The following is a 15,091-nucleotide window of genomic DNA, read 5'->3' on the forward strand; positions in this document are numbered from 1 at the left end:
TAAAGTTCAGATCTTTATTATTAAAAATATTGTGCAGGAATGTACAATTTTCAGACGATTTTTATATATTGAAGCAGATCTAATTTGTTGTAAGCATACAAATTTAAAATTCTATAAAATTTTTATACATTTATTGCACGATGCAAGTCAAATTATATTATTTAATTTGCTTACAATAAAAATTGCTTTAAATATTTTTCTTTTCAATACATTTTTTTACATTTTAAATTGACCCTTTATTAAAATTTTTTATACCCTTTTAATAAAATTAAAAAAAATGTTTGAAGAAATGATGCAGAAATAATTATCCACAAACAAGAAAAGGAAAATCTTTTTCAAAAAGTTTGGTTTACTTGAATATAAGACTTGTCGACTTTATAAAACGACAAATCAAATCAACCTTCTAAAAATAATAATTAATTTTATTCTGTGTGGTAAATATATAATTTATATAAAATTAATAAAGGAAAGACCTTGGATTAAAACTTAATTTTTTAGAAACTAATATTACTTAATTATTATAATTATTAAAGGCGATTTGAAAAAAATGAACTGAAATCATCCCAGCCCCAGAAAGTTTACATACAATATTGATAATGTGTTAAAATTATATAATAAAATTTGAGCTTTTAAAATTATTAATTTCTTTTTACAGTAAAATTCCTACTTTTGGAATGATTTTCTTTACAAATTTTGCATTTTTACTGGCAAAGTAATATAATAATGAAACTATCAATTATCAAATTTTATATCATTTATATCACAGTATTTTCTTTAAAAAGTCTTATATGTTTTCTGAAGTTTTTTTCTGTTCTTTCAAATGCAGAAAAAAATTTTTGAAAAAATTCAAAATTTGGCCCTGTTTTTTGAAAATGAAAAATTTTTTTGCCTTGATAAATTTTAACCCATATATATTTTATGAAAATAGATAATTTCATACATCAATTCATTACATTGAAGATTGAATCACCAAAACTTTTCGAAACTAACTGAAAAAATAAACGAACAATTTTTATAAATTTCAATAATTGACAATTTCATTTCAGCAATTAAATAATTCCAGAATTATTTAGTAGTAGTTGTAGTAGTAGTAGTAGTAGTAGTAGTAGTAGTGTAGTAATATTAACTGTCGTTAATTCAACAATTTCTTTAATTAATAATAATAATATCGAAATCATTAAAAAATTTCAGGAAGACTAGTCCAATTAATACTGGATTTTCATATTCTAAAATCACATAAAACAATTTCAATTTTTAAAAAATGGTTAAAATAAAACAAAAGAAAAATTGAATATTTTAGTGTCATTTTCTGTAATAATGACTTAATTAAAAAAAAAGTTGAAATTTTTCTCTATTTACAAATCTTGATAAACGATGCAATATCAAATTTACAAATTTTCATTAGCAAAATATCTTTTGAAGATATGTTTTTGTTAAAAATATTTAATGAAAAATTTATCAAAAAACTTGTTATTTTTCTATATATCTTTCGTTTTTTTGGTTGAAATTAGAAATTTTTAATTTCCAGCCTCCAGAAGTATTGCTAAAGTAATACTTCTTAAATATTTGTGTCCATTGGTGTCCCAGTCAAATGCAAATTTATTGATTGTTAGTTTAATCGTTGAGCAAATATATCAAACATTTAAACTTCAATCAAAATCCTCGACAAACGCCAATTTTTGTCCTTAGTGAATTGGTGGAGGTGCGGGAGGATCGTCATTTGAGTCCTACAATATTTTTTCAAAAGAAATTTAAAAATTATTAAAATTAGAGAAAAAAAGGAAAAGCCAGAGCCAAACTTCGAACAAGATAAAATATAGAAGGAAGGTGAAAAGGAGAAAAATTTGAAAATTTTGAAATTTGCTTTCTCTTAGTTTAGTGGATTAAAGATCTATTCAAAACCTTTGACGAAATCAGTTTTTATTGAATATTTTGAATGTAACGAAATCTCAAAAAACGCGAGACCCAAAAGTTTTTTAGCGCAATGTTCAATGTATGGTTTTTAGGGTTTCGTGGCCAAGGGCCAAAACCCTTATAGCGAGACTTCGGTGTCCGTCCGTAGTTCTTAAGTTTTAAGTCTTAATACAACATAACTACCGTTGCCATGGCAACCATTGCTATGTTAATGGTTGACATAACAACCGTTGCTATGTTAATGGTTGCCATGGCAACCGTTACTATGATAATAAAAAAAATTTTCAATCTTAAGTACAAAAAAAATTTCTAAATAAATTATTATTTATTTTTTTTTGTCATTTCCCGTGTAGAAACTTAACCATGGCCCTAATCGGGGCCAGATCTTTTGATCATTCTGTAGGCCATAACATGGCAATTTCTACACGGGTTTAGGCCACGAAACCCTATGATATAGGCGCATTGCGCCTGCTTCTCTGACTGATTTTTTAATTTGTAGGATCAGTTTTTTTGACAAGATATCTGCAAAAAAATGTTTAAAAAACAGTTTATTTTATTTATTTTAAAACAAGAGAAAGTTTCAATTCACCCAGACAATTTTATTTCTCCCGGAATTGTTATTTTCTCTTAAATTAAAAAAAAAATTTTTAACTAAAACGGCTTTACATGCTTACGTAAAAAGGTTTAAATTAAAGAAATTTACAATAATTAAATGTTTTTATCAATTTTCTTGAAATTGACAGTGGAATAAAAAAGAGTGTAACTAAAAAGTAAAAAGAGTGTATAACTCTCCCGACCTTACTCTATAATAGTTCTTATGAGAAAACCAAAGGAATCTATAAAATTAAAAGATACAATAATAATTATAATAATTAACCATTATAAAACGAAAGTGGATTTTAAATACAGAGTTTTGCAACAATTAGAAACCTTTTTAAATTATTTAAATAAAAAATAAAACTAACTCTACAAATTAAACTAATCTAGTGATAAGAATAGAGAACTATACGTAGAGATCAGACATCTTTTTGCCAATGATTGTTTACTAGAAATTACAAATAATTCCTTTAAATTTAATATAACCCACATAGCACAATACCTTGCTGTAAGCTTCCCTTGAGCCTACTAGCGATCTTTGTGAAGTTCGTCAGTAAACTCAAGGTAACCATTGTAGGATCATTGTAAGCTTACACCTTAAGGTCAACGTAAGCTTACATGTAAGATTACATCGAAGGCTCACTGCAAGCTTACAAGTAACCTTTCTGTTTTATTTAATATAAAATATTAATTTTTTAACAACTTAATTTTTGTTAGCTATAGTATAAAGATCAAAGATTAGGTTCAAAAAATGTATTGCGCATCGATAAAAGAATCGATTAAAGAAAACTACTGTGCACAACTTATTCTTTTAGGGTTCATACCACTTTACACGCCTGAAACTTAGCTTTTTTGTAGAATTTTTTTACGATCCCTGTAGATTTTATTGATCTGGGGTAAGTCCGGGGGAGATGGCCAGTTCAAATATTTTACAGAATTTGTAAATAAATATCACTTAGGGATCATCCATAAACCACGTAGCTCCGATTTTTTAACTTTTCGACCCCTCCCCTCCCCCACGTAGCTTAACGTAGCATATTACCGAACCCCCTCCCCCCCTACTTAATGGAACGTAGCTTTTTTCTTTTTTTGAATATTAAAATCTCTTTTCTAAAAATAATCAATAAAATCGTATTGAAACATAGTAAACAATATTAAATGTTTTTAAATCACAGTTTATTTTTTTCTTTTGACAAGTAAGACAAGACAAGACAAGACTAATTCTTAATTTTAATCAATATATATATATATATATATATATATTATATATTTAATATTTAATTATATATTATATATTATATATTTAATATATATTTATTTATATATTTATATATATATTATTAAATATGTATATTTTTTCATCACTATATATATACATATATATATATTTATAGTATATTTATTCCACATGAAAAGGGCCTATATTGTCGGTTCTAGTTTTCGAGATAATCGCAATTTAGTAATTTTGGAGCAAAATCTTAATTTTTAAAAATTTTTTATTATCAATCTACATGTTTTAACAAGTCGAATTATGCGGTTTTCATTAATTTATCGATAATTTAACTGTTTGATTTCATTGGTTCTTTAGAAAAATGAAAAAGGCCCATTTTGGCGGTCATTTGCAAAAGTAATCCGTATTTTAAAAAATGGTGGTGTGGAAAAAATTTTAAATCTCTTGATTTTTCATCTTTAAGGTGTCCTGGACTGTAAACAATTCTTATCTGAATAACTTTCCAGAAGAACCAGTGATATTGATGTTAGAGTCTTTTTTTCGTAATTGTCGAAATGAAAATTTGGATATTACGTTAATTTTTTCATAATAGAAACTGTCAAAAATTTTTAAATAAGTTATCTAATATCTATTCTTTTTCTTCAAATGACACAATAAAATTGTACCTAATCATTAATCTTGTAAAAAAATGGTTCTTTAATAGAAAAACTGTCCTTTTTAGAAAAAAAAAGTTTTTCGTATTTTCAAAATTAAGAGGGGGGGATGGTTTTAAAAATTTAAAACCTGTTGGTTTTTTATCTTCAAGGTAACCGTTTTTCTCGAAATGAGGTTTTTGGCGTTCTAAACTTTTAAATTCCGTAACTCAGCGAATTTTTAACCAAAAAAGTTCTAAGACCACTCAAAATTTTCCAAATTTTGCCAGGAATACGCCCATATAGATAACTCCAATAGTGCCAAAATGGGCCCTTTTCATGTGGACGTCCACATATATCTCTGAAATTGACTTTCGAGCTGCCCGCGTAATTTCAAAAAAATGTATGTCAAATAAAAATACAAAGCTACGTTGCTCAGACTCAAAACCCTCCCTCCCCCCATGTGGTCTAACGTAGCACATTACCGAACCTTCTCCCCCCCCCCCAAAGCAGGCTACGTGGTTTATGGATGGTCCCTTATTATGGGCTATTCTTCAACCTTTTGTGACTACTAATAAATGTAAACAACAAATTGTTGAAAAATAATGAAAATGTAAGCGTAATCCTTCTACATTTTTCTTGCATGGGTCCAAAATAATTTGAGAATTTCAGATTTCTTATTGCTGTAATGTTATTTTTTAACGGATTTTTTAATTTTAAGTTTTATTGAGTAGTGCATAACCCACGCTTCGTTATAAACAAAAAATGAAAGGAAAAATTATTTTATTTATTTAATATTTTGCTGATGTTTACTTTTGTATAATGCACTTTTTACAAAATGTAAATTTCGAGATTGTTCCTATGAAAATATTTTATTTTATTTTTCGTTACTTTAAAGTTAAGTGCTTAATGTTTAATTATCAATAAAAGTTTAGACGTAAATCGCATATTTATAATTTTTACAGTACTTTAAAAAAACTATGGCCATCTCCCCCGCACTTACCCTAGATCTTTTTTAGTTCCATAACAAAATGGGAGCAGTTCACTGACGAACTTGACGAATATCGCTAGTAAGCCCAAGGGAAGCTTACAACAAGATAATATGCTGTGTAGGAAGATTTAACGATGTATGGAGGAATAATAATAATTTAGAAAATCTTGACATGAATCGTCTACTTCTATGAATGAAATGCAGACTATTTAAAATGAGAGAAAAGAAAAGTAAAAAGGAATAAATAAAATGAAAAGAATTTTTGAATAGTAAAATGTGAAAATCAAGGCGACTCACAGATCTATCACGAGAGACTTTCATTTTATCTTGTTGCTTCCGTCTGAGAGATTTTGGCCTCAATGCGAATATAATAATCATCACTCCAAGCATCACAAACAACATAAAGAAATTGTCGCTTGGTGAATTTGACGGTCCAGGCACTAAAATTATAAAGTATAAAATTCTTAATTCATTAAAAAAATAGTGCTGAAACTTTCACAACCTTCTTTAGAAAAGAATTTCATCCTTCTTAGTCTTCTATTTATTAAAATGTGTAAATTTATTATTTAAAATATACGTACACCTCGAAACGGAAAGACATTCATTGTCAGTGCAGTAACCCTGATTTTGCCGCAACTAAAAAATAAATTGAATAACACGTTATAAATTAAAAATAAAATTATCCCATAAAATCGAAAATAAATAAAGGATAAGTAATGAGGTTAAAAAAATAAAATATTAATAATAAAAATAACAAATGTGAAAAAAATTTCGCAATTCGCGAAACAAAAAAAATTTGTTTCACAATTCGTTACGTAATAAGAAATACAGTTATATTACAAAACAGTGATTTAAATAAACAATCTGTATTTGTTAACTTGGTGATGATGTTTTAAAAAACTTTATATCAATTTTATAAGTAAAATACATAAAAAATAATTATCGCGTGCTCTAAATAATACATATTTTCTCTTCTCGACTTACAAACGATAAAAGACGTTGCATTGCTAAATGATGATTAAACATGCATTCGCATGGATCAAAATCCTCATTGCTCATTGTTATTGATTTCCTTTTTCTACAAGATGCAAACTGCAAAAAATATAATACTATAATTATAAGCAAGTGTCAGACAAATAATACAACTTCACATTTTTATGTTTTTAAATAAAAAATCAGATAAGTGCGTGTACACGAAAAACCGCGTAAAAAAATAAATTTTCGACATTTTCAAAAAATCCTAGTACCGGCAACAGCCGCAACCTCACAAATTATAATGCAATTTTATTTTTCGATTTTTGATCAGTCAATCAGTTAGGATCGTGTTCACTAATATATGTGACGCGACACGAGAAAAGGGACCTATCGCCGCAAAAGAGAATTTTACAGGGAGAGCGTTTAAAGCGACGCCATGCGCAGAAAACCCGTGTATTTACGCGTACATGCTTAACTTTCGGGCTTTATATTATTAACACTATTTAAGTTTTTCAACTTTTGATTTTTTCACGTGAAAGAGCAAAGAATAATCTGTCGAATAGCACCATAATCTCAAAATCGATTTTTTTAACGATAGGTCCCTTTTCTCGTGTCGCGACACATATAGCTTTCTTATGATTATCATCAATTTCCAGTACTAAAATTCGGAATCACTAAAATATTTTTACTTGAGAATTTGTTGTTAAAATGTTACTAAATATGTACATTCGTTGAGTTACAGAATTTCAAAGTTCAGAATGCCAAAAACCTCATTTAGAGAAAACCGAAATTAAAGACCAATAACAATAAGATTACACGGAGAAAACTGGAGTATTGGGACAAACAGACTATATTTGAGGTTAAGTTTTTCGTAACCATCTCGGAGGGATAAATAGACACTCCGATGATTAATTTGACTAACTCGGAGGGAAAAGTTAACTATCCAGAGAATCAGGCTTAACACTCAAAACCTAACCCTCTAAGTTTGACTATCCAGTTTTCTCAGTGTAACAACAATATCTTTGGTTCTTCTGGAAAGTTATTCAAATGAGAATTTTTATTAATTCAGGACAGCTTTAAGATTTTAATATTAAAGGAAGAAGTTAACAATCTATCCGAATCATTTCTCACTTTTTCTGAGTTCTTTGATAATTTTGAAATTATTAATTGATTTCGAAAAATATTTTTCTGAAAAATCAGGTTTCTGAATTATTTTAAAAGGATGGCTGTGCTGTCGATATACATGAAATCATGTCCACGTATTATCTTTATTTAGTTTAATTTTTGTCGAAGCTAATTTATTTAGAAAAGTTAATTCTTGTTTTTATTAAGGGAGGATCCTACTTTATATTATTAAAATAGCGCTTTTCTAAGAATTTTTTTAAAAAGGAAAAAATTAACTTAGACCTCCGGGCTTTTTGGGATGTTTTTGTATATATTTGAAGTATTTTTAAGCATTTTTTTGACATAAAATATTAAAAAGAAGACAAGTTAAAATTAATTGTTGACGATGGTGCACTTCTTGACTTAAACAGTGGACACTGTAGAGAGCGCAATTCTTGTCAGAAATATAAAATCAAAGAAAAATTTTTAATTTCACATATGTAGTTTCTATTTGAACTGAAAAAATTTAAAAGAAATGGTGAAATTCTAATATTTTGATTGATAAAACAAAAAAATAATTTTTTTTGAAAAAAATAATGACTTTAATTGGTTGTCAAAATTGTTAAAAATTTTTTCGAAATTTTTTTAGTTTAAGTAGAAGAGGGATTAATACTGAGTAAAACAAGCCGTCATTCATTAAATTCGGTCAAGGCGTTTTCTGTCATTTCTGCCCACCAGTATTTTACAGCTAAGGTTTCAACCTAAGCTCGGGGTTATTTGACAACCATATTCGTTTGGTTTGGTTTGCACTCGCCAAAAATCAATAAAAAACTTAAAAAACACTTAAGATTGGTCTTTAAAACTTTAGGTAGGGTGATTTGGGGTGATGTGAAACATTGGGGACCATTGCAACACCGCCGATTTCTGATCTACAGTTCGATATTGAACATTTATTTTATAGATAAGAATGTGTTTATTGTTGGTTTTTTAAGTGTTTTTAAATATCTGTTTATATTTTGTGTTTCCATTGCATTGTATTGCGTACAAATCATTTTTCGCAAAATATCATATTTGGGGTGATGTGCAACACTTTTTTTCGGGGTGGACATAACTACTTTTTACGTGACATAACTGCGATTCACATGATGAATAAAAAATTCTTAGTTATTTTCCTTTAATTACATTCCTTATTCAGTTATGAATAAATAAAAAATTAAACAAAAAAATTTTTTTTTCTTTGGTGAAATCTCCACTTTTTATAGGTCAACTATACCTTAGTAAATTTTTTTGGCAGATTTCGATTAGTTTGCATTGAAAAAGCCTAAAATTAATAATTAAAGAGATTTTCATCGATATTTATGCATTACATACATGAATTTTACTGGTGTTGCACATCACCCCAACTTTTTTGGAAAATACAAAAAACAGACGTTTTTGAAAAAGCGAAAAATTTGTAGAAAAAATTTAAAATTCTGAAAATCTAATAATGTAGGAATATTCTATTATAATGCCTCTAAGTCATTCAATTTGGAAATATTTAAAAATTTAATTATTTGACATGTTTTTCGTCTAACGAAAAAAAACGTTGCACATCACCCCATATCACCCTACATATTCTTGGATATATTTCCTGCAGATAAGCAAAAAACATTTATTTTTTCAACCATGTAAAGTAGGACCCCCCCTTAAAGAATAGAGAAATTGTTATTTGTAAACATAGAAGAAATATTTAAAAAATAACATTTTTATAAACCGCTTTGATATTATATTTATTTAAACACTTTCTAGACAATACGAAAATGATGAACAGGTTTCCCCTTAACTATTTGGCTTGAAATTAAATTAAAAATCTAATTAGGAAGTTATAAATAAAAATAACATAAGAGAACATAAAGGACATGAAATTTCATATGCTATGTGGAGAACCACTCATATATTTTAATTAATAAAATTTTATATTACATAAATATTAGTAGTATTAGTTTAACAAGTAAAAATGTTAATAGGGGTCGTCCATATACCACGTGGACACTTTTTAGACACTTTTTGACCCCCCCCGTCCCCCTCGTGGACAATCGTGGATTTTTGACGAACCCCTCTCCCCCCCTGATTGTCCACGTGAACAATCGGGTTTTTTATTTTAAAATAGTGAATAATAAAAAGATAATTAATAAGAAATACAATTAAAAAATTCCTTAAATTTTTTTATAACAAACTTCTTTAAAATTCAATAAAGATTAAATTATCTTAAAATATTATTAAATAGGTAAATACCATTTTTAGTATTATGGAGAGGACTTTGGCAGCAATATATCTTCAATTATTATATTAGTATCATGGGATTCTGTAAAAACTTTACTTTCTTCAATTATAAACTCTGTGACACTGTACGATGCGGAAACATGGGCCGCCTGCGATATTTTGACGAAATAGACACTGTACAGATCAAATTTTTAAAAGGACTATAAAATTGGCCAAAAAATACACCTACTAATTTTGTACTGTTAGAAACAGGATCTCTTCCAACTAGATTTGAAGTAGTGAAGCGTGCAATGCGCTGGTGGATTCGCATTTTGAAAATGTCAAATGATCGTTTGCCAAAAAAGTGCTATAATAGATTATATGAATTGGATAAAGAAGTAGAATAGGCTTTCAGTATAACTGGGTCTCGCAGATCAGGGCACTCTTCGAACAAGTTGGACTTTTGCATTTATGGCAAAAGCAGGATTCTTATAACAATAATAATATTCAGGAAACTTCCCAGATGGTGTTAACCGCCTGGGAAAATAATCTAAGAAGTTCAATAATTGAAAAATGTATTAATTCTGCTTACAACCCCATCTATAGACATATAAGCCAACTAAATTCAATTGAAAAATATTTAACTTTTAAAATGTCTATTCATAAAACTCGAGTGATCGGCCAATTGAGGATAGCATATATAAAGAGAATAAAAATTTCGTTTCATGGTAATAACTACATCTTAGATACTTCTGAAATTTGTTCCCTGTGCAATCTCAATCAGCTGGAATCTCTGAGTCATTTTCTACTGTATTGCCCGATATATACAGCTAGTAGAAATAAGTTTCTTAAGAATTATATATCCTGTAACCCTGCTTTAGACGAGACTCAGGCTTTACAAGATATCCTATGTGTTAAATCCATGAAACAAATGAATGATATATATTATTTTACAAGTAATGCCTTAAAATTGCGATCATTTATAATAAACGAGTGAAAACTGTATGAATTTAATTCATTTATGCGCTTGAATGTCGGATGGACTGGAATCTTTGTAACAATATTTATATTTATACAAATAAAATTATATCTATCTATCTATCTATCTATCTATCTATTATATTAGTAGAAATACTTAATCTCTTCGGTAACAAATCTTAAATTTTCTAAAATCCAATAGCTTTAAGCCTTCACATAAACAATAATAAAAATGATTTTTTTTAGAATTTGTAAGAGTTTGTAGAGGTTGCTTTGTATTCCTAATTGTCAAATTTGCATACATTCATATTTGTGCATTTATACGATAATGATTTTGTAATATAAATTAAAAAACAATTTGGCGTTTTTTTGACAGTTAAATAAATTTCGGATTACAAATATTGTCTGATCACAATCTAATAATAATCTAATAATAAAGTTGAATAAAAAGAAAAAAAAGATATAAAATTAAACTTTTGTATTGACATTTGTATTGACCCCCCCCCCTCCCCCTCGTGGAAAATCGTGGATTTTTGGCGAATGCCCCCTCCCCCCTAAACTGTCCACGTGGTATATGGACGACCCCATATGAAACTTTGTATAATTTAAAAAAAATATTATTTAAAAATAAAGAACTGAAAACTGCAGTAAATTCTTTTCTTGTAGATTAAGTTATGTTTTATTAAAAATAAAATTTTGTTTATCTTATCACATTTCAACGTGGCAGGAATACGTATATGTGACCTGGTCTATGAAAAAGGACCTTACGTGCGAAAACAGCAGTTAAAGTTTAACTTAGAAAAACCCTTGTAACTTTTTTTAATATTAATATTTTTTAATCAAGTTAGGCTTATTTTTTTCACCGTGGATCACAGTATCAAAATAAAAAACATACAATTAATGAAATTTTTTTAAATAATTGTTTATATAAATTAATAACAAACTCCCCAAATATAGAAAAAATAATCTAAGTTTTCTAAATAGCAACAATAAGTATAAATAAGCGACACATGTTTGTAAGGGTTTTCGAGGCCGCTGATTACGAATATGATATCAAATTTGAATTTTAACTGTTGACAGTTGTCAAAGAAACTGTCAACTTTTCTAAATAATAATTAATTATCGTCTTCGTTATTTTAATTTGTATAATAACAAAAAAAAATCAGTTTTTTCGTATTTTAACCCTTGTTTCTTTTGACTTTAAAAAAATTTTTAAGAAACTTCTAATCACCTTATGACTTTTTGGTTTTCACCATCTTAAAGGTATGTGTTTTCTTACAATATAAATAACAATAATATTTTTACCATATTCTTTTACAGTATGTTATATTAGAAAAAAAAGTTCGAGACCCAGAGGACAGACCTCTATATTCCTACGTTTTTGGGTCGCTGAAACAAATTTATTGTTTTCAGTCTTTATTCCCGTGTTACTTACGATATTTTTTATTCCTAATGCACAAAAGCGTCGACTTAGATAGCAGACGACAGACGACCCAGCGCTAGAATAACGCATGGGAACAGCTAGTATTTTTGCCGTAGGGTAAAATTGAACGCCATTTTCATACGATCGAACACAGGCTCGGCAGATCATTGAAGTTAGGAAATTCGGTAGGGAATCGTAATTATTACTATAATATTTTGATTCCCTACCGAATTTCCTAATCTATTAACCGAATTTTTTGCTCAATGCAAAAACTGCACTGCGCTTTGAATTTTCTGGAATAAAAGTATCAAAGAACTTTTATGTATTTATTAGAAAAACGCCGTTGAATTCCGGGTGCGGGTACAACTACCCAACCTACCCACGTTATCTGACAGGCCTGGTCGAACAAATGAATGACTTTACGCCCTGTGGTCATAGTTATCTAAAAGCGTCATTTTTGTGCATGTGGGATAAAAAAATTTCGTTCTCTCCTTCACCTGCTAGAACTCCTTTACTACCCCTAAGGAAGATTTGAAATATTCGGTTTTAGGAAAAGTTGTGCACCTTATTCGACTCTTCCTGAAAATTTAAATTCCAACCCCCTCCCGGGGGTAGTCCTCTTCTTCACACCCTGCTGAAGAAGAGGACGAACTCGTTTTTGGTGGTTTTTTTCGACTCTAGCGATCCAAAAATCATGGGAAAAAACACCCTACTCTACTTTTTTTAAAAACTGAAATGCGAACCCCCTCACTCCCGTGAGGAGGTGTAAGGGGGTGGTAGCGGAAAAATGGACAATTAAAAAAAATTTAATTGTCATATTCTGTTTCAGCGTCCCCAAAAACGTAGGAATATAGGGGTCTGACCCTAAAAATCTCATAACCTAGAGGTTATGAAATTTTTTTCGTGTGTGCTTGTGTTATTTTTATTATTATTATATTGTTATTATTTTATTTAATATTGGAATAGTAGGTAAAAAAATTTTTTTTACACGAATACAACGAATACAATCAATATTATTTAATATTAATATATAATATTAATATCTATTATATATTATTATTAACAATTCTAAAACAGTAGCAAACTACCGTCCTTTTTATATGATGTTTCTATTCATATTAGTTATATATACTACACTTGAAAATTTGTAAAAATAATTGATTCTAAGAAATTCGAAAATCGACAGATTCCACTTTGCTTCAACTCTCTACGATTTTTATTACCTGCTTTGAGAGCTTTCAAAGTCAGGAGCCTCTAATTTTTGTGCCGACAGTAGTATGGTTTTGATGTTTTGTGAGAACTTTAACAGCTTCTACTTCATCAAATATCACAGAATTCAAATTTTTTAATTGTGAACTTCAATTAGTTAAATTAAAGAAATTTCAAGTTATAATATTTTTGTAACCCACAGGATATTGAGCTCATTTTGTCCTCTCGACTTCGTAATATAAAAAGTTAGAATCTGCAACATTTCACGATTGTAAATATCTAAAATCTATATTATTAAAAAACCTTTATTTACCATATTGAAAAACACGTGTAAATACACGTATTTGTATGCCTTATAATAGGCGAGACTAGGTGCGGTAGTTACGCTGTGCAGTTGTTACAAATGGAATATCTCAGAAACAGTTAGTTATAGAGATGGGGTTCCAAAGAGAAAAATGTTTAGTTTTTATGTACGAACTTACTGCAATATGTTTAAAAATGATATGCAAGCTTTACAAGTAAAAAAATAGGCACATTGGTTTTTAGAGATCAAAAGTAAATATTTCTCTGCCTGATATTTTTTAAATAATTAATAGACCTTTATACTTAACAAAGTAAATTTTTTTAATATCAATTCTATGAGGATTAAGCTTTAAAAAACTGCCTTGGTTGTCCACATTTAGTGTATACTTTTTTAATAAAGTGTTTTATTGTAAAAAATGTAAACCGACAGATTAGTTCGGTCGGATAAATGCCTGGCTCGGTGGGCAGACCAAGGGTACTTGGTTCGCGCCCATTAGCCTGGGATTTTTCCGGCACGTGAGATAATCTGAGCGGGAGGTTTGACGTCGAAGTATAATGATGTGCACCGTCGATTATTGTCCGGTACACACTATTAGAATTCGACTGTCAAAGCATACATTCTTCTTAAGGAAATTTCTTTTTGATGCAGCAAGATATATTCATAAATTAAGGTATTAGTCGCGCAGTTGGCTCTGGTCAAAAATTTACCGGGCCGCTTACTAGAGTGGGGCAGTGAGAGTGAGAGAGATAGTTTAACTCCCCACTCTATTCGTTCGTATGAAAATTCATATAATTTAGTTATTTTTCTAACTTTCTGTCAATATATTTATAGTTTGGCGCGGTAAAAAAATGTCATGTTTTTTTTATTTATTTGTTTCATCTCATTGAATACTTTGGTAGTTTTATTTCAAAATCTGACGATTAGTTATCATATAAATAATTATTAAACAAAATCAATACGTGCATTGGGTGCTCCCTCCATGCAAAATGTATGAACTTTGAATTCATTTTTTGAAGCTTTGAAACGGTCAAAATTAATGAAATTGGTCTCATTCTGTAGATAAATACTTCAGGAATAAGTATGCAAAATTTGAAAAAAATCTGACGAAAACCATTTCACGCGACTAATACCTTAAATGTAATTATATTGCGGTTTGCAAACTTTTGCAATTCGAAATGATTCGAATTTTCTGTTGTCGAGTCGATTAATGTTCGGTTCGACTCGATTAAATGCACACCTCTATTTATCATATGCAAATTGCTTCTTTTTTTATGATAGAATAATCATTTAAAAATATTAATATTAAATAAATTATGAAAAAATACAAAATTTGAATTTTTTGTGAAAAAGAAAAATTTCTATTAATTTTATAAATTTTGATAAAAAATATACTTTGTATACATCAATCGATTCGTTTTCTTGTCAGGAATGTAATTTTGAGAATAATTAATTAAAATATTAACAAATAAAAAAATTATTTACAAAAATACAA

The 15,091-nt window shown here is 28.6% G+C and overlaps 1 protein-coding gene across 3 annotated transcripts in view; it reads right to left on the bottom strand.

Annotated features, from left to right (window-relative positions):
• The window catches only part of LOC122505993 (small integral membrane protein 14), a 39,991-nt gene continuing 24,900 nt past the window's right edge, over window positions 1–15,091 (bottom strand). For 2 of the 3 annotated variants that reach the window (XM_043617928.1, XM_043617927.1), the window contains exons 2-5: window positions 6,350–6,457; window positions 5,947–6,001; window positions 5,663–5,805; window positions 1–1,727 (exon numbers count right to left, since the gene is read on the bottom strand). In XM_043617928.1, coding sequence (XP_043473863.1) covers window positions 1,686–1,727; window positions 5,663–5,805; window positions 5,947–6,001; window positions 6,350–6,424 — 315 coding nt within the window. In that variant the 5' untranslated portion in view covers window positions 6,425–6,457 and the 3' untranslated portion in view covers window positions 1–1,685. Of the gene's footprint in view, window positions 1,728–5,662; window positions 5,806–5,946; window positions 6,002–6,349; window positions 6,458–13,309; window positions 13,549–15,091 lie in introns of all 3 variants that reach the window. The other variant, XM_043617929.1, reaches the window with a different exon arrangement.

This window comes from Leptopilina heterotoma, unplaced genomic scaffold, assembly GCF_015476425.1.
Source record: "Leptopilina heterotoma isolate Lh14 unplaced genomic scaffold, ASM1547642v1 Lhet_384, whole genome shotgun sequence".
Classification (NCBI taxonomy): domain Eukaryota; kingdom Metazoa; phylum Arthropoda; class Insecta; order Hymenoptera; family Figitidae; genus Leptopilina; species Leptopilina heterotoma.